This window comes from Stegastes partitus, unplaced genomic scaffold, assembly GCF_000690725.1.
Source record: "Stegastes partitus isolate 25-593 unplaced genomic scaffold, Stegastes_partitus-1.0.2 Scaffold494, whole genome shotgun sequence".
Taxonomy (NCBI): Eukaryota; Metazoa; Chordata; class Actinopteri; family Pomacentridae; genus Stegastes; species Stegastes partitus.
In genome coordinates, this window is record NW_007578225.1 from 104,503 (window position 1) to 124,988 (window position 20,486).

Consider the following 20,486-nt stretch of genomic DNA (forward strand, 5'->3'; position numbering starts at 1 on the left):
ATGCATATTCTTCCCCTTTACTGCAAGAATGTAAAAAGCCAACACGTTTAGCCAGAAAACCAAATCTTACCAGAATACGAGTTACGTGAGAAAAGCAACAAGCAAAGGTTTAAAATGTTTTAATGGATGCCGTAGCAGCGATATGTAACAGGTACAGAACACTGAGCGTTTTCTGTAAATACAATGGCTCTGATGAACTACAGCATTCATCTAATACAGCTTGTGACTGACGTTTTTACTCAATTAAATATAATTTACAGGCATACCAGCTGCAGCGTGGTACAGCGAAAGGTCCCGGAAGGACGCACCAAATTAAACCTCCAGACACAACATGTGCTTGTTACGTAAAAAAAAAAAAAATGCTTGTTAAGTAAAAAAGTAAACAAAAGCCTAAATTCAGAGGCAATGGAGTATTTATACTTTCTATTTACAGTGTACATATTTACATCCAAGCTTTTCTAACTATTAGGAAGTACCTACAGCATTCAACGGGCTTTGAAGTCCAAAAGACTAGAAGACTGGAGGAACCAACTCAACTCTTGGGGCAGCAGAGGAGTGGAAAGAAAACCCCACGAAAGATAGCTGTGTACAGTTTTGTCTTTGCTCTTGTTAGCATGGTGCCGAAGAACAATGTGAGCTGGTGGGTTGTGGGCAGTCTTTGTTGTTGTGCTCAGTCAGTTTAAGAATTACAACTTTCCTCTGGAGCTGCCGAGCCTCTGGTGGTGCAGGCTCCTCGGCTGCTGGTTGCACTGAGCTCTCTGTAGCTAAGTCCTGGCAGTCCTGTGGCAGCAGCAGCGTGATGACGTTCGAGTAGCCGCCCTGCACCGCCAGGTGTAGCGGACTGAGGCCCTGCTCGTCCGACAGGGTGCCGCCGTCCGGACAGTGAAGGAGCAACTCCTTCAGGACTTCACAGTGTCCGCCCTCTGCCGCCATGTGGCAGGGGGTGCGTAGGGCCTGGGTGGCTCTGTAGGGGTCGGCCCCCTCTTCTATCAACATCTTGACCGTGGCCAGGTGGCCCCGCTGGGAGGCAAGGTGGAGGGGGGTGAGTCCTTGGGTGTTCTGGGCGTGGATGTCTGCCTGGTGTTTGATCAAGAGGCGAGAGGTGCTGGTGTGACCCGTTTGTGCCGCCACGTGTAGCGGTGTGTTTAGCCCGGCGGATGTCATGTGGACATCTGCCCCGAGCTCAATCAGGATCCGGGCCACTCGATACTGCCCCCTCTGGGACGCCAGATGCAGCGGCGTGCGGCCATCTGTCGTTTGGCCGTCCAAGTCGGCACCGGCCTGCTTGATCAGCAGCTTGACGATGCCCAGGTGCCCTTGCCAGGCAGCAAAGTGAAGCGCCGTCCAGTTGTCCTTGCCCTTGATTCGAACATCAACACCGCGGCTCAGCAGCACCCGGATCACATTCTCCTGGCCGTGCTGGCAGGCCACGTGAGCCGGCGTGCGTCCCTGACCGTCGGTTTCGTTGATGGCCGCCCCCCGGTCCAGCAGCAGGCGTGTGATGGCCTCGTCCCCATTCTGAGCTGCCCAGTGCAAAGCCGTGTACTGGTCCTCGTCTTTGGCGTTCACATTGGTGCTGCGCCGACCAAGCAGAACCTCTGCCAGCGGCTTCAGGTGCTTCTCTGTGGCCAGGTGGAGGGGGGTGGAGCCTCGAGCGTTTGCAAGGTTGGGATTGGCATTGTTCAGGAGGAGGAACTTGACAGCCTCCTCATTAGCCAAGGTGATGGCATGGTGCAGCAGGCTGCCTCCTCCATCCAGGAGAAGGTCGACGTCCTGAGGCTGGAGGATCTTCATCAGCTTGGCAGTATCTTTGGTCCTGATGGCCTCACACAGCTTTCGCTTCTGGATTTCTGCAGAATCTGGGCAGTAAGGAAAGAAGGAAAAGGATGACTTTGAGAGAAAAACCTGCACCTGTACTCTGTGAATTCATTCATTCAGTATTTTAATGTTTACACAAGTTATAGTTCCAGTTGTAGATCATTAAACAGCTCTTACCGTATGTACTTTCTTTCTCAAAAGACAGCGTGATGGAGTCTTGAGAGGAAAAGGCTGAATCTGCAGAGGAGATGCCCGACAGTCTCTTGCATGTGTTCTCTTTGCTGTGGCAGCTATCCTCCTTCACCCGATCAAAGCTCCTGGAGATCCCAGAATCCACCTGGCTCAGCAACTCTGACAGACTGTAGTCTTTTTCTGGCAACATGGCTGATTTTGGACGTACCGGTTTGTTGTCATTACCCTGTAGAACAAAAAGCCAGAGAAGCACACGGTGTTACAGACGAGCTGGACGTTCTGTCCAGTCCATTCTGACCACGCTCAGGTCTTTAGCTGGTGCCCAGATCCACTCACAGTACAGTCAATATTTATTGAATGTTGACAGTCGGACTTGTCAAAATAACCTCAATGTATGCGGAAGTTCATAACAACTTCCAAGGGGACAGATATCACTGAGTAACAGCTGTCGTTTCCCACGAGCAGGATGTTTGTTTCTAGTCACGTACGCCACAGCGAGGAAATGACAAAACAGCCCACAGGTTAAACAATCCCATCAGTCAACATTCCTCTTGTGATGCAACGGGTGTCCAGGATCAAACATATGACTTATAAAGTCATAATCGTGTCTGGAACAGCCTAAAGATAAGCCTCCCGTTGTCTGGGTGAGTAGTTACACATTAAAGAAAAAGGCATAAAGTCCGTTAAGTCATGGCAGTAAGGGGGAGAAGGGAGCGCGTACATTAAGTTGGACATCGCTGATATTTAGTATATTTATTGCTCTTCATATTTGAATTAGATCTACAGTGTTAAAAAATATTGACTTAAAGTTTAAAACAAACAAACAAAAAACTTGCTACATCTTACAGAGAAGGAAAAATCTGTGAAATACACATTTAGTTTTCACCACAAAGCAAAGCTGTGAATGCGGTGCCGTCGTGTCGTACCTGGTTACTGCTGAGTGCGTTTGGGGATGTGGGTTCTGGCTCTGATGTCGATAAGGTTGGTGTCTTGGGCTCCTCTTGAGGTTTAGAGCAGAGCTCCTCAGCTTCAGATGTGATTTCTGGAAGGACAAAAGCTCTGGGTCAGGTGTCAGCGATAGCAGGGATGGGATGAAGGAAAACGAAGAGGAAGAGGAGGAACAAAGCTACAGCGATGTGCTTAAAATCCTCCTGAAGTTGTTGATTTAACACGTCTATGTATCAAACTTACATATTTAGACATTTATTCCATGATAATAATCCTTCTGTGTAACTCTACACCATTGCCTCCTCTAAAATCAGCAGATCTAGTCCATGCTGCTTCTGCTGGCTGCAACTCAAGCACACCAGCTCACCCACCACTCTGCTCCTCTAACACCGTAAACCTGCTCTACACGACACAATGGACAGATGGACTAATTCAGCCACACATGTTCAAGCCTGAAACTGATTCTGAAGAACAGTAATGATGTGGACCCTACAAGTCGACAGGATCGGTTCTTAAAGTCTGTATGAAGCCACAGACGTCTGTGTTTCTGAGACTGTCATCGGGACACATGCTCAGCCATAATGCTGACTCCTTATTTTATAATATAAAGCATCAACAAGCTTCAATAAGAAGCAACTGGACTTATTTAGTTCAGAACTGTAGAAGCCTAGTGGATGAGAGGTGAAACGTCTCCAAGAACCTAAAAGAGAAGTCCAGTTGCTTCTAGAATTACCATGATGTGGAGAACCTATACAGATGTACCACAGGGACACGGTAACAAAACTTGACTTTCATCACAGGCTTTTTGTTTTTGTTTTAATCCAAACTAAAGGAAAACCCCTTTTGTTTTGAATTAGTTTTCTTGGTGTTATCAGGACAGATAAAAGGTGAACAGCTGGTTATAACTTACCCTGGAAGCTGGGTCTGGCTGCAGGGTTTGTGGCCCAGCAGCGCTGCATGAGGCTCAGGAAGCCGGTGCAGGCTGAAGGTCGACATCGTGGCACTGCTCCCAGGTCAGGACGCACCCCTTTCACCACCTTCACCATAATCTGCAGGATATTGTTCTCTCCTGAAGGAAAAAACAGCAGAGGAGTTCAGTTTCATCAATAAGTAATCATTTGTGGCACATGGATCTGCTCTGACAAGGACGTATGGTTTGTATACAAATGGCTGGACTTGTAGTTGTAAGTCACATGTTGGAACGTGCTGCACGAAAACACAGCTTCAGGTGGTGACAGGCGCCAGTGCCTTTACAGATAGTCGGTTCTGCACCGCTTTATCACCATCTTCCTGTGTGTTCAGATAGGGGAGTGTATGTTGTTGTTTCCCATGGGAGTCAAAAGGGAAAAGCTCTCAGAGATCCTGGTCTGACCTCTTTCTATCTGACTGAGGGATCAGCCGAGTCAATGATTCAGAGCAAACAGGTAGAGGCTTTAATCACAGGTACTTCACCTCCTATTGTAGCCGTAATACCCAACACAGGTGGAGGAGGAAGACAGGCAGGGATGGTAGCCGGGCTATTTCTCACTTTTTAATTATGTCTGGATCAACATAGGCGGTGCCAGTGCCAACCCTGCTAGCCTATCCAGGCATTGGTCGACAAAATTGAAGTGCTACCTGATACGCCTGGGAAAAAAACACAGTGCTTGCCAGTCTGGCCCTGTCCACCTGGCTGCTCAGGAATTCACCGAGTAAACACACATACACACACACACACACACTGCAGCTCCTGTACACACACACACACACACACACACACCTTTAAAGGTGGAACCCGAGTGTTTACTGTGTGTTTACCGGAAACTGTGCAATCTCATTCATGCTTGGAAAACGATAAAAACAGATGGAAAACAGAGATAAAACATTCTGACGTATCAATTCAGATGTTTGTCTTATTAGAAAAACGTGCAGGCTTTTATCTCATAAGGCTGAAGAGCGTGGGATTAGGGTTGTGGTTTAGAAGCTTGAGAAACAAACATCTCAGTGACCCATTTACTGAGTCGGTCCAGCGCTTTGGGAAAAATATCTGAGGAGATTTTCAGTGGATTGATGTTAAAACTGTACGTTCATGCTCCCCAGAGGATGAGACCACATCGGTGATCCTCTCAGTTTTCACAATGAGCTTGACGTAAGCGGCTTTAAATGAAATGCTTCAACAGCTACTGGATGGACTGGCTGGAAGTTTGAATCACTTTGGTGCTCCCAAGGTGGAAAAACATGCGATGAAACTCATATTATTTTGTCAGATGTTGTGATATTAGTTTTAGTGGAAATTATCATTTTTGGAGGCCTCATTTATATTAATATATTGTGACGATATGTTGATAAATAATATTTTGTCATTGGGCCATTTTAGAGCGCTCTTTAGCTTAGCCCAGTACCTTTGTCACAACCAAATACCTCTAAAACTAATGACATTCCCAATTAGCCTTATCTCCTCTTTGTGTTTAGCATGATAAACATTGCCAAAATGCTAAATGTCACCATGTCAGGACTGTCATTGTGGACTTTTAGCAGCACTGTGCAGCCTCTAAGAGCTGCTAACTTGGATGGAGACTCTTGTTTGAAATGAAAACAGAATATTACAGACTTATAGCCCAGATCTACAATCACCAGGACCACCACTGGCAATTCAGATTTTTAGACTTTCTTGCTTTGTCTTTATCCTTCGAAAGAAAGTATATCCCCATTGTTCTCATGTGTTAACGCCACTCCGGTGCTCACCTTGGTAGGGTTTCTTCTGTGTGAGAATCCCCCAGATCACGATGGAGAAACTGGAAAAAGAGAAAAACAAGAAAACATCCAACATTACACTTCTGCTAGAAACGTGGCTCCTGACTTTAACTATAAATATACATGATCATCTTACAGAATGTTTTAGAAGTCAATATTAGAAATGGGATAACTCAGTATTTATCAGACCAAATTAATCTGGATTCATCACACTGTGACTCAGAGCTTAAGTGAACATTATAAAGCCAGATAACACCTAAACACATTCAAACAAAAGCTTGCACGTAAATTGTCAAAACAAGCCAACCTGTATACGTCATGCTTGGTGTCCGACACTCTGTCCTTCTCTATGATGCTCTCGGGTGGCAGGTAGGCAATGGTGCCGCAGAAACCGTCTCTGCTGATGTCGTCGGCCCGTGACAGACCGTTCCACCGGGCCAGACCAAAATCAGATATCTGAGACAGAAAGAGATCAGATAAGACCCTCTACAGAGCAACCCCGCAGTGTTTCTCATGAAGCACCGCGGCCTTGATGACTAACTTTGCCCGCTCGGTGTGACAGGCAGCTAAGCTCTTATTATGTGCACTCAGTGGTATGATGAGGGCAACCCAGCCATGTCCCAGCCTGTAGGAGAGGAGAGGCCCTCCACATTTGTGTTGAGGAGTGCACACCCGCCTACACACACACACAGTCACAGAGGGAGATTTAATAGGAGCTAAATTAATCCTGTCGGGACAGGCCCGGGTGAGGTGTTTACATCCAGGTATAAACCCTGACGGTGATGGTTCCCACCCCTTGCTCTTACTGCAGTTGGGCTGTTCAGAGGCTGGACAGCGGCTGACAGACACCTGTCTGCCCAGAGCGTGTGCAGGGCTATCATTTTAAAGGGATGAAAGGGAACAGCAAAGCACCTCACGGCTGAAATTCCTCCCAAAAGCTTAAAGCTGGGCCTCTGAGAAAGCTTTTAAACAAAGAGAGCTGTGGTCTGACTTCATGTCAAATCTTTCTTCCAGGAACAAAAACACTGAGTCGACACATTTCTGTTCATATACTGGGAGAAAAATACAATAAAAACAATAAAAAATCTGCACAAATGTAAACTAAAAAATGACATTACAAGAAACTAATTCCAGCCAAATATGATGAATTAGATCCTCGTGTTGAATGCTTTTTATTGAACCAGGGAGTTGCTACTTCTGTGATAAACCGTCTACCTTGACATGATAGTGAGCATCCAGCAGGATGTTGGCCGGCTTCAGGTCCAGGTGGAGCAGCGGTGGGCTCATGCAGTGCAGGAAGTTCATTCCCACTGCAGTCTCGTGGATGATGCGGAAGCGGAGCTCCCAGGGCAGCGGCTCGGTGGCCAGCAGGGTCTCCAAGGAGCCGGTCTCCATGTACTCCATGACCAGGCCCTGGGGGTCCTCGCAGATCCCGTACACAGGCAGGATGTATCGGAACTTGGCCGCCTCCATCTTCTTGGCCTCCTCGAGCAGCTCCAGAAGCTCCCTGTGTTTAACACATTATTGAATACAATCACGTTCAGGTTACATTACAGTTAGGTTACAGTCCACTGGCTCCAGCGAGCGCCTCGTGTGGGGTGACTAAGCAGTTTTAAGAAGTGCAGACAAACACCAGCTGAAAGGTATTTGGGTCACCTTGTTTTTCACCATCACCTCCACACGTCTCAGCTCACAGTTATGTATCGGACCCTTTCACACATAAAACATTAACCTGTGCTGTGATTCGGAGCTCATACTTTGCTCACCAGCTCCCATATTTGGCACAACTTTTGTCCTAATTAAAATTCCAGCACATGGCACGTCATCCACAGCGAGCTCTCAGCCATGCAAAACATTCATCAGCCTTCACCTTGGAGGCTGTGAAGGTGTGACCTCTGTAAACATCCATAATTAATTTACCTCCTGAGTATGTGGCTCTTGCTCCTCAGTGCCCAGCGGTTCTGCTAAAACCTGGAGGACATTCCTGCCTGGATCGCATCAGGAGAGTCGGCCCAAACACAGCTCTTGTTCTCTGTTGCTCAATCTTTGCACAGCTCCCATTATCAGTCCGCCGCTGACATACCTCAAACACAACCGTGCAGGTCAGTCATGACCTCAGTGCACATATCTCTCAAGCAAAGGTTGCTTTCATAATGCAGCCTCTTACGGAGGACAAATGAGAGAAAGTTAAGTCACTTCTCCTGACTGCAATCATAGGAATGTGCTTCAAAGGCAGAATGGACTAATTCTGTACCATCAGTTAAATTAAAGTAGATGCACATGAGAGACTCCTGCAGCACCTGAGTTTTATGGAGATGGTGTCTCAGATTAGAGTCAGCAGGAGGAAGCCTGACTAGAATTATCCTTTATAGTGAAGTGAAGGAGGCAAAGTGCCCACATCTGCCCGGCAGGAATAATCAAACAGGACACGCAGTTGTTGCTAAACCCTTCGTTTAATCCAGAGCGCTCGGCAGCAGCTCCTCACAACCAAACAATGTCCCTGCTTTAACAGAGAGGCCCGGTAAGACCGGTTTGACAGCTTCTTACATTGTCTGTGCCACACAGCGGCGGCCTGCGACACAGCCAGACAAAGGTGGCTTTGAGTCCCTGTGGCTGGATGTTATGTGTGGGTCAATGAAGACTGCAGTCAAACGACTGTTTATGCACTCTGCAGATGTTTGGAGGTGATAACATCTCTGGTGCAGGTTCCGTGGATGCTTTTAAGTTGCACCACAAGTTTTGAAAGGAAATGTCTGTCTTCACAGTTCCTGTTCAAATGCTTTGGTGTCAGTGGCCAGAAGATAAATCAGAATGTGACAGTCCTGCTTGGTTTGCTACGCCTGGGGCAAGAGCTCAACAACAATATATGACTTTTTTATCTTATGAGATCGTATGAGACAACATTGTAGCGTGCATCATGAAATCAGTGTGAATGCACAACAGAATGGGAGCTTCCTCTGCTGCTTGATTCAGACAACTTCACACCAGTCACCTGCAGCACAGTGGCTCACACACACACACACATCCAAAAATATAGAAAACACACATTTTCCTTTCTGCTGTGAGGCCCATGCAGAGCAAAAGCAAGATTCATGAAAAACGTGAGAGAATTCTGGAGCGTTGTGTAATCAGCGGTGCCTGGAGGGGGAGACCTCTTTGCTCCTTCTTCTTCTTCTTTTTTTTAAAGTACATTTATTTTAATGAGCCCCTCCCTGCGGTCACAGCCTGATAACATCACTGTTTATGAGGGAGATCAGCTGGCAGCCTTTCATGCTTGGCTCTAGTTGGAAAAAGCAAACAGCTCTGACCCTGAGCAGTGTGGACTTACACTTGCCCTGAGGATGTTGGTCCTCCCTGTAACACAATTTAACTGTGTTGAAACGTGGCTTCCACTTGGCTGCTGAGCCACTGCTCCAGCTGCATGGTGTGCCCAGACTGGCAGAGAGTGACTCATGCATATTCTGAGCCTGCGTCTGTCTACCGCTTGCACGTAAACTGCTCATCAGACTGTACAGCTGAGAGACAAGAGCCTGGGAAAGACAGTGTGGAACTTCCAAATACAGGAGTAAAGAGACATCTGAAAGCAGCATGTGGACCTGAATCTAACAGCAAGCAACACATGAGGCCGAACAGCTGGAACTTACTTGTCATCCACATGAAGGCAGGGAGGGCACTTAATAGCCAGCCATGTTTTCCACTGTACGTGCCGGACTTTGTATACTTGTCCAAATCCACCTGAGCCTATTTTCTCCCAGCTGCCAAACTCAGAGGAGTCAAAGGTCCTTAACAGCCCCATATTCCCATGCGAGGAATCCGGGACGTCCATGTCCATGTTGAGAAACCCACCAGTAAATTCCTGTTTTTTCCGTCTCCAAGGTACAATCTGTGGGAGTGAGCACACACACCACCGACTCTGTGAGCTCTTCCTTGTTTTTCCTCTTGTCTAGCTGGGTGAGGCCCCTCCCTCTCTTCAGGTGAACAGAGGGGCGGAGCCTGCTGCTGTGACCTCACATCCTGGTTTTGAAACACAGGGCAGGGATGGAAAAGTTCACTGGAGGAACATGACAGCCCACAAGGCAGCATGCTGCCAGTAAATGCCTTTAGACAATTGTTTTGCAGATGGCCTGAAGTCCTGAGCTTTCTCATGTATCTGCCACGAGAAGAAGAAGAAGAGAATAGTTTGTGTGATGAGCCTGAGGCCATGAAGCCAGGAATGTGCCGTTTAATAAATGCATCTTTGTCCCACTGTAGTCCATTATATCCACATAAAGGCCCCGGAGGTCAGGAGAGGGAATACGTCTGAACAATAGGTGTGAAATGGAATATTGAGTCGGCACAGGTTAGAGAATGTGTGGATTCATCTCCTCACCATGAAACTCATCCTATGATCAGACTTAACTTAACTTAATATTACATAACTCTATTTCAATTTCAACTTAATTTGGCTTAATTTAACATTACTTTACTCTATCTTATTTTTACTCTACTTTTCTTTAACTTTACTTAATTTTGTTTATTTTAACTTAACATGACTTAACTCTATTTTAATTTTAACTTGATTTGGCTGAGTTTAACCTAACATTGCTTTATTCTAACTTAACTTAATTTAGTTTACTTTAACTTAACATTACGTAACTTTATTTTAATGTCAACTTAATTTCTTTTAGTTTAACTTACCTTGCTTTACTATATCTTACATTTAATTTATTTGACTTTAACTTAACTCAACTTTAACTTTAATTTATTTTACTTTACTTTACTTTGCTTTAACTTAACTTAGCTCTATTTTTACTTTTTTATTTCAATTTATTTTATTTTAACTTAACATTACTTAACTCTATTTTAATTTCAATTTATTTTTGGCTTAGTTTAACGTTACTGTATCTTACATTTACTTTACGTGACTTTAACTTAACTCTATTTTAACTTTAACTTAATTTTTTTTATTTTGCTTTAACTTAATTTAAACTTTAACCTATTTTAGTTTAACATAACATTAATTGACTTTACTGTAATGTAACATAACTCTATTTTAACTTTTTTATCTTACTTTGTTCTCACCTAATTTTACTTTACATTATTTTACTTTACTTTGACTTCATTTAACCCTACTTTAACGTTAACTTAATTTAGTTTACTTTAACTTAACTTAGCTCTATTTTAACTTTAATTTAGTTTAGTTTAACTTAACAGTAATTGACTTTACTGTAACGTAACATAACGTAAAATAACATAACTCTATTTTAACTTTAACTTAACTTAGCATTACCTTACTTTATTCTCACTTCATTTTACTTTACATTATTTTACTTGGCTTTAACTTAACTCTACTTTAACTTAATTTAGTTTACTTTAACTTAATGTAACTCTATTTTAACTTTAACTTACCTTAGCTTAGTTTAACTTAGCATTACCTTGCTTTATTCTCACTTAATTTTACCTTACATTATTTTACTTGGCTTTAGCGTAACTTAACTCTACGTTAACTTAATTAATTTTACTTTACTTTAACTTAACTTAGCTCTATTTTAACTTTAATTAATTTTAGTTTAACTTAACCTTAGTTGACTTTACTATAACGTAACTCTATTTTAACTTTAACTTACCTTAGCTTAGTTTAACTTAGCATTACTTTACTTTATTCTCACTTAATTTTACTTGACTTTAACTTGTATTTGCTGTGTTATTACTCTGACAGTATGTGTTGTAGTCGATGCAGCAGTAGAATACATCGATAATGTGTTCACCCACGATGACTTTATGTTATTTATAGTGAACTGTACATTCAGCTCCTGCCATGACTTTAACTTCTTGACCTTTTGTGCACTTTTATGCTGCTTCTCTTTAACGCCATAATTTCAATAATTGCCTCGTACAGACGTCAAATAACTAAAAAAGAAAAAAGAAAAGAAAAAACTCTGGCCCAAGGCGGCTTATTCAGAATAATCTGCACACACTAAAAACAGTTGGGGATTAGTGGAAAGGTTGGTTTCCTTCAACACAATGGAGATGTCACTTAATACGCATAATACAGAATCTTCTTCTCCTTCGTAGCTGCCAGACAGCGGCACATTAAATGTGGTACGATTACAGCTCAAGGTCAGGCGCAGAAAGAAAAAACAACAACCTGGAGTTGATTGAGGTCTAGTGTTTTACTCAAGGACGCTTATTTCACGTAGGAACCACCCAGCTTGTGGGTAAATGATTCATTTTTCACGTCTCATAAAGCAGCAATGTGCTGCAGATTATCTCTGGTTGTTCTGTTTTATAGCGTGATGTATACGTAGCAACACATCACAGATAGCCTCAGACTGATGACAGTTATATACAGAGACGCATTGCTGCAATAACCTACAGGCTTATCTCAGGGAAATCATTTACCGTGAGCCCCTAAATGCCAGAGATCAGATTGAAATGTCCTCATGAGTCCGTTCTATGAATTATTTCCACTTCCTGTAGCACAAAAAAGCAAGATGAGATGGGAAGAAGGGTTGAATCTTAGCAAAAGCAAACACAAACATTACATCCATCCATTATCTATACACCGCTTAATCCTCACTAGGGTCATAGGAGGCTGGAGCCTATCCCAGCTGACTCAGGGTGAAGGCAGGTTCACCTGGACAGGTAACCAGTCTATCACAGGGCTACACTTAGAGACAGACAACCAAGCACACTCACATTCACACCTACGGACAATTTACAATCACCAATTAACCTCAGCATGTTTCTGGACTGTGGGAGGAAGCTGGAGAACCCGGAGAGAACCCACGCTGCACGGGGAGAACATGGAGATTCCACGCAGAAAGATCCCGGGTGTCCTCACCGGGACGCGAACCGGCGACCTTCCAGCTGCGAGGCGACAGTGCTAACCACCGAGGCACCTTGCAGCCCCTCAAATAATGTAAAACAAAACAAAATGGTAAATATTCCAGGCACTCTCTCTGAGTAAAACAAGGACTCTGGCTTCCAGCTAATTAGCATGTATGAATTATATTAGCGGATGCAATGCCCTGATGTGTATGAGCTCATGTTCGCTTGTCTGTCCCAGGACACCTGAGGAGGCCTTCAGACACAACAGCACTGCTGCATGTTGAAGCCCATTATTCCCAACTGCTCTGTGGTTTTTTAGCTGTCAGGCAAAGAAAAGAGTTCAAATTACTTAAACTTTGACCACTGCATGCTGTAATAAATACCTTAAAGGCAAAGTGGATGAAAAGCTGATGTGTTTGTCTAATTTTCTGTACATTATTTGAATTAGATTTCCATAAGAGGACGTTAGGAAGACGGCACGATATGGAAATAACTTTCCATCCAAGTAGGAATGTGTGATGTGTTTAAACAGTCAGGTAGCTTGTTGTTGGAAGGAAATATGTGTAAAGATAGCTCTGGTTTGTTATGCATTCCCCCATAATAGCTCCACAGATCTACACAAGTTTCCCAGTTGAGGTAATGAGGTAATGAGGTGAATGTTTTAATTCAGTGCATAACAACAGTGAGTACCACCCTGTGCATGTCGCTGAAATGCTTTAATTTTACACTGACTAGCAGAGTGTTTCCTCTAATGAACAATCAAAAGCAAATAATTTAGAAAGACGATACAGACAAAACCAAAAGTAGATTCAACAACACATCTGTGCTCATTGATTAACGAGTTAGAAACCGAGTGATGGCTGAAACCAAACTGAGTTCGCCTGTGATTTCTAATTACTGTCTGAACTGTGATCCGGGCAAATGTGTCCCCTGACCCTGAATCTGAAATCCAAACACCTTGGAGGTATTTTAAAGAGTCGTGTAGAGCAACACGAGAGCTGCTCTACTGGTGAAGGCATCCATGCTGTCATCAGAAGTGAAAGTGGACGTATGAAGTTTAAAAAAGATTTGAATCTGAAGGTGTTCTGACTTTTGTTGCACTCAGGTTCTACTACTGTATTTTTATCATCTAAACTGTTAGAGAAAATATCCTACTGTTCAACTTAGAAGCCATTACCGTGAGATGATACGAGACTGAATCATCTGACATGTGACTGCTTCCTTCTGCTGTAGTGATCTAGTCCCACCAGAAGTTTTAATAAGTCTGCCTGTTTTGATTCGTCCTGCCCCAGAGCTGAGCCCAGCGGCTGGTGCAGTTAGCGCGTCTAAAAACCCCATGAGTCATGCGGCTGGGCAGCTTCCAAAGTGCGTAGCGTTAAGTAAGAAAATGAAAGTCAGGTTGTGATTTACAGGAAAATAATTGCTGTGTGTCTTATAGGAGAAGAATTAGTCTGGGAGAATGAAAAGATCTCTTGCACTAAGTTAGACAGTGAGACTAATTTAGACAACAGCCTCCCTCAGCTGTCACTAGTCGCCTGGTTGGGTTCTTTTATATTTTATTTGTCTCTGAAAATTCACCACATGTGAGGACAACATGTGATGTCTTTGCTTGTTTGTTGCCTGAAAGCGACGCCTCTGTGTTTACCTCCACTTAGCGCATGATATAACCTCACTCCACCCTCCGCTGCATTAATGAGGGAACTGGAAGGACCAGGTAGAAAGGCTCGCTATAAATATGTCATCAGGGCAGCTGTTGAGACAATGAGCTGGTCTCACAGGTACGCCAGGAGCCAGGACTCACGCAGGTTAAACGGTGTGGGCAGCGTGAACGAGGCCCTCTGAGGCGCCGGTCCGCCCGTCTCCATCGGGCCTCGCCACACCTCTCCATCATTAGAATGAAAGAGGAGCTTTCTGCTGGGGTGTTAATTAAATCAGCTCCTTTTATCTGCTCGCTGATTAAAGACAAGATAAGGAATCAGGACCGTCCACTTCTCCTGTGGGAAAACAAACCTGTTGTTCTCAATTCAAATGAGCCTCATTGATCTGAGATGCTTTGGTATGCAGCCGGGACAATGAAGACAGCTGATAACAAATAATCTTCTCAACTAATCAATGCATTGATCAGAACTGCAGAGTCATGCTGTCAGGATGAAGTCAGAGCCTGTGACAGCTTGCTGTGGTGGCACGTTAATTAGTGGAGCTGTGCTTTCTTCTGCCCTTTGTTCATTCTGCTTCCTGCTGGCATACAGACGATCAGAAGAATGCAGCCGCTGGTGTTCAGAGGAGGAAGGCTCGTTAATGAATCATCTAATGACAACACGGATATGAAGCCGTCGTGGGTGCAGCTCTGTTTCCTGTTAGAGTTATCGTCTATGTTTTAAACTGAAAACAAACATTTAAGCAGCAAATCATTGTAAATATTCATGCTTGTCAAACTTTAGCACGTTGCCAGACTTTATCGCCATCTACTGGACGTACTCAGTAATAACACATGCTGCTCTGTGATGACCACTTACAGACAAATGTATTCATATCCGCTCGTTAAAGAAGGAAAAAAACACTAAAATAGGTTGAAATTGACAAAAGTAATAATAAATAAAAATGTATCGAACATCATGGCGTTGCTTTTGAATTGTGGCTCAACAGAAACATTAAAAAAACAACAACAACAACAAATAAACAAACCAGCATGATGGGACCCATAAGCTAATATTTAGTTGAACAACCCTTTGAGCCAATCAGGTGTTTCCTGTAACTCTCAGTCAGACTTGTGCACCTGTTGACAGGTATTCTGGCCCACTGCTCATCAGCTCTCATTTGGACAGTTTTTTTTAAAAAAATTTTTAAATTATTCGCTTCAACCACAATTCAAAAGCAATGTCTTATTTCACTAAATTATAATTTAATACATTTTTATTTATTATTACTTTTTTCAGTTTCTAGTTATTTGAGTGACGCTGAAGTTAGTGAGAAGTTCTAAACATTCCTTTCAGCTTCCTCTCTGGTGGCAGGACACAGCCGGCTGATGTGTCTCCCTGATTCTCAAACGCTGACAGCTGTGTTTGAACAGCTTTAAACAATAGTTCCATGTAGGTTTGAAGGCCACGATTTGCTCATGCTTGAGGTTTGTGAAAGATTAAGTAAAAAAAATAAAAATCCTGCTTGGGTTTATCCATCATGTTGTGGTTGTTCTCTGATATAAAATAATGTATAATGTTGAATGCATGTCTGCAAAGCTTCTGCCCAGTATCTGCCTCCTAAAGCTTATTCTGATCTCAATTTAAATCTTGTTGTTGTGGTCAGTGTAGGGTTCACACATGTTGTTGTTGGTGGGATTACAAAGGAGGAAAACTCACCTAAACCCTTGATAAACACTGCCGGACGAGGCCTGTCCAGACCTGCGCTGGTGCTTCTGATCAATACCAGAACAGATCAGGAATTCGTTTCTCAGTCAGTTTGAGTAAAAGGAACTCGTGCGGTTGGAGGAAGAGTCAGTGATGCAGTAACGACTTCCTCCTGGCTGCTCGACAAACTCAGATGCACATACGCCTCAATCCAGAAGACTGAAAGCTGCATTTATTGGTGGAAACTCCTGCTGGAGAAGCTTTACCAACGCTGCACACTGCAAAGAGACAAACAGAGTCTAATAGAGACAATAAATGCAATAACAGTGAAGTGTTTCAGAGATGGAAAGAACTTTGTGACTGCCTTTTTAGAAGTCGTCCACAGTGAGCGTAGTGACTGTAGTAGATGATGTTCAGCACGTACACGGTTTAGAATACCTGCTGCTGTGGATGGAGGCAGCTGCAAAAAGGTTAATCTAAAATAATCAATATCAGTTTAAGTGTATGCTGTATTTAGAAGAGCTTCACTACTTTACCTTGCTGTCCTTTCCACTTTATAAATCCACCAAACTGCTTTGACAAAAACTGTAGTTTGTGTCACAGACCATGGGAGTTGCAAGATAAAATCTAAATGTTAAGTCCTGTTGTGGGTTTTTATGAACATTATTCAACTTTATTTTCCATTTAAGGACCTCAGCACGGCTTCAGATGAAAACACAATATGTCTGAAGATCCATCCAGGTCTAGCTGAGTCCTTCAATGAAGGAAACTAGAAACGCTTGAATTTCTTGACATCTCACCTCATCAGATCAGTCCTTTATTTTAGCCCTTACATATGTACACTATAGTCAGTGAAATTAAGACGAGGCACAGCCCCCCACCTCACCACGCCCAGCAACTGTGTGAAAGTTCAAGCTGCCTCCAGAGCTCGCTGATCCAGTTCAACACTGCAGTCACTGTTCTCCGCTCGTCCGTCACTGTCAGCCGCCGAGCAGCACAGGAACCGAGCACAATAGGCCGTCGAGCCTGCAGAAAGCATTACTGGTGCCGACCTGCCCGCAATCTGACTGGTCCACCTTCAGGGTCAGCTCAGGGTCAGGACACGGCAGCAGGAATCAGTGCAGACCCTGGACATCCAAACCGTCCCCTCTGACAGCCTTTAAAACTACAGCTTCTTTAATTCCTTAATCCTCACCAGGGTCATGGGGGGCTGGAGTCTATCCCAGCTGACTCAGGGTGAAGGCAGGTTCACCTGGACAGGTAACCAGTCTATCACAGGGCTACACTTAGAGACAGACAACCAAGCACACTCACATTCACACCTACGGACAATTTACAATCACCAATTAACCTCAACGTGTTTCTGGACCTTGTGGGAGGAAGTCGGAGAACCCGGAGAGAACCCACGCTGCACGGGGAGAACATGGAGACTCCACGCAGAAAGATCCCGGGTGTCCTCGAAACAGCGACCTTCTACCTGGAGGCGATGGTGCTAACCACCGAGACACCTTGCAGCCCATAATTGCAATTTATTTCTTAATAATTTAGTATTTTTTTTAGCTATTAGAGGAATTAAACTGTGGATCTCTTGTCTTGTTATTTAGAAAACCTTCAGTTGGGATGACGTGTAGCTTTAAGAACATCACTAATTTAATCCAGCACAAATAATCATTTCTTTTAAGTATCTGTACTCCTGTTTATTTAACAAACTAATTAATTCCTACATGTCTTTTCTGGCTATTTTCCTTTATTGCTACGAGCGTAAGGGATGATTATGATTTATGGTCAAGTTTTTATTTTATTTTCTCCTCTCTGGAGGATATGCAACAGTCATGAAGACAAATTCAATAAACTGGAAAGTCAACTGATTCTCATGTTTCACAAGCAGCTGACCAACATATTGTAAACATCGCTGTAGAATCTGTGTGAGGACTGGTGCTCTATGTCACACTTGCATAAAAGCGATAATTTTCCGCCTGATTAAAGGACAAACAGGCTCACTGGTCAGAGAGCAGAGGAGATCCAGAGCAGCTGTTCACATAGCTGTAAACAGAAGCAGGTTTGGTTGATTCAGGCGACATTTGCGCTGGGATTTAGAAAAACCTCTCTGCTCGGATGTTCCCCCGCTGCTGGCAGCTGCAGACCACACACACAAAAACAAAGAAGAAGAAGAAGCGAGCCGGTTTAAAGAGGCATTTTGTTTAAAAAATAAGAGTAAAAAAAAGTTTCCAGTTTTGTTTTCCAACAGGTCGACAATAATTACAGTATACAGCTTTCTAAAAATAACATTTCATCAGTGACACTCTTTCGGGAACACGTGACGGTGGAAGTGTTGTCACCAGCTCGCCACCATCCAAGTCCATCTTTTCCAGGTCGGTACGGTTTCATACTTCATTTTCCGAGCAGCAGATTGAAAACATGCACGTCTTTAAAGGCTGGTAAGGCATTTGAATATTCAACATGATGCTTTGGTTTCAGATGTCAGCGGAGTGTCAGTGGTTTTGGCTGAATGCACCATTTCTCCCGTTTTGTAATCAGCAGAATCGTTATCACCAAACACTTTGTTTTGTCTGTATATATAAAAAAAGAAAATAATTACAATTTCGTTTGCTTCCATGGGGCTGTAGAGGCATCTGGGTGACAGTGATCAAAGCTTTGCACGTATAAATCTACTCTACTATGGAACAATGTCTGTGTGAGGTGACCTGCACCCCCGCTGTCTGCTCAGTAGCTGAACATCTGCTGTGCGGAGCCGCTCTGCTGCTGTGGGGTGGGCGGCTGGCTCTGGTTGGGCCGGCCCGGCTCGGGACCCTGGCTCTGGGCCTCCTGACTCTCCCCCTGAGCCCCCTCCACCACCGGAGTGACCTGGCCGCCCTCAGCCGCCGGTACGGGCCTCCAGGCCAGAGCCGGGGCCTCCAGCTGGTGGCCCATGGGGTTGACCAGAGTGGTGAGGTTGATGAAGTGGGCGACGGACTGGGGCGCCGCGCCTCCGCCGGGGCCCACCGTCTCTGGGACGAGCTCGGCCGGTCGGTTGTGGAGCATGGCGGAGCCGCTGACGGTGTCGAAGGTGACGGTGAGGATGGAGTTGTCGAGCGTGAGCGGCCGGTCGCTGGCGGTCAGGTGGCCCACGGCTACGGGCTGCAGGCTGGTGAACTGGGCCGGGGCGTGGCTGGTGATGGGCGTGACGGTGATGTTGGTCAGACCCACTGAGCTGGGGGAGGAGGCTGACGGAGCGCTGGGGTCGGTCAGGACCACCACCTGAAACAGCAGCAGGTAGAAACTCAGAAGAAATGACCAATGAATCAACCGGAGTGGCCACTTTTCACTCCTGTCACGGTAACATGATTCAGATTTTAAAGCAAAAAACAACATCCTGTTTAAGCTCATAAACCTTGAAAACAAATGTGCTAATTATAAACTGCCTTTCATTGACACATCCAGGTGATGAAGATGTAGAAATAGAGGCTCTTAATTGGTTTACTCACATCTATAGCTGTCAAATACAGGTAAGAACCCATTTTTTTTACAAAACTACTCAGAGAAAAAACCTGAATCATTACCATTTTAATTATTTTATTGTGAGTTATCCAGGTTTTCTCTGCAGTATTTATTATTTCTTACTTATTCTTGTTGCTTTGTTCGACAGGTTTAAAGGTGGAACACAGTCTGTTACCATCATTTATTGTTTGATCTTCAGTTTGCCAAAGATCCACAATGAAGACTGACCTTCTAGACAATGTTTAGTCTGAGTCCAGTGTGTGTTATAGTGTGGTGATGTTATCGGGTTATAATTCATTACTGCCCATTCAGAGGGATATTTTTTATTACACTGATTGATAACCAAACCCAACAGTTATTAAATGATCAGTTTATTTCAACAAAAAGATAATACTAGAAACACAGAGCCAGAGTGGTGGATACTTTACTACAGCTGCATGTCATCATTATGGATTTCTCTTTATTCTGTTTTCCACCAGTCAGCTGCTGTCTCTGGGAAACTCTTCAGCCCATATTTCCTCTTTTAATCAGGCTGCCTGCTTTTATCAAGCTTCCATTTATTCTGGTCTTTAGGGGGGAAAAAAGCAGATGGAAAATGTTATTGTAAGAATAAAGCAACATCTTTAGTAAAAGTCTGCACATGTACCTGCTGGATGCTCTGCACAGCAGAGCTTGTCTCGGTCTCGTCGCCGACGATGACGGCGTTGAATTCTGCCATCGGTTCGTGTCTTGGCTCGGTGAAATCAACGTATTCGTCGGACTCGGAGAGCTCCGGCTCAGCTGGAACTCTCTGCTTCTTCTTGGCGTGTCGAGACGGTCGGCTGGGCCTCTCCTGAGACATGCCGTCTTTTTCCAGGGTGAGAGTGGGCTGAGGGAGGAGGTGAAATATGTCACCATGGCATACAGACAGAGACAGGGTCAGCTTCAGACCCAGACCTTCTTCATTTGGTCAAACATGTCACACTGGATGCACGTGATGCCGAGTGCAGGGGGAGTCATAGAGATGCTCTGATGATTCACAGGTCAAACTGTGAACAAACAGGAACTCTGTATTTTTGTGCCCCAACAGGAGTTTACGGAACTGAGACACAGTAGTGGCCTCAAATAGGATCATTTTAGCTTCATGTGGATCATTTAAACATG

At 44.2% G+C, this 20,486-nt stretch overlaps 2 protein-coding genes across 2 annotated transcripts in view; both read right to left on the reverse strand.

Moving 5' to 3' along the window:
• Positions 1 to 103: 103 nt before the first annotated feature.
• Positions 104 to 9,560, reverse strand: ripk4 (receptor-interacting serine-threonine kinase 4). Its single transcript, XM_008287283.1, has 8 exons — positions 9,336 to 9,560; positions 6,907 to 7,198; positions 5,999 to 6,147; positions 5,683 to 5,732; positions 3,869 to 4,027; positions 2,937 to 3,052; positions 1,996 to 2,236; positions 104 to 1,859 (listed from the first exon to the last, which is right to left on the reverse strand). The coding sequence occupies exons 1-8, from the start codon at positions 9,521 to 9,523 to the stop codon at positions 610 to 612; spliced, it is 2,445 nt and encodes an 814-aa protein (XP_008285505.1). The 5' UTR covers positions 9,524 to 9,560; the 3' UTR covers positions 104 to 609.
• Positions 9,561 to 18,024: 8,464 nt separating this feature from the next.
• prdm15 (PR domain containing 15) overlaps positions 18,025 to 20,486 on the reverse strand; it is a 22,848-nt gene continuing 20,386 nt past the window's right edge. The window contains exons 23-24 of the mRNA XM_008287284.1: positions 19,990 to 20,211; positions 18,025 to 19,103 (exon numbers count right to left, since the gene is read on the reverse strand). Coding sequence (XP_008285506.1) covers positions 18,570 to 19,103; positions 19,990 to 20,211 — 756 coding nt within the window. The 3' untranslated portion in view covers positions 18,025 to 18,569. The remainder of the gene's footprint in view (positions 19,104 to 19,989; positions 20,212 to 20,486) is intronic.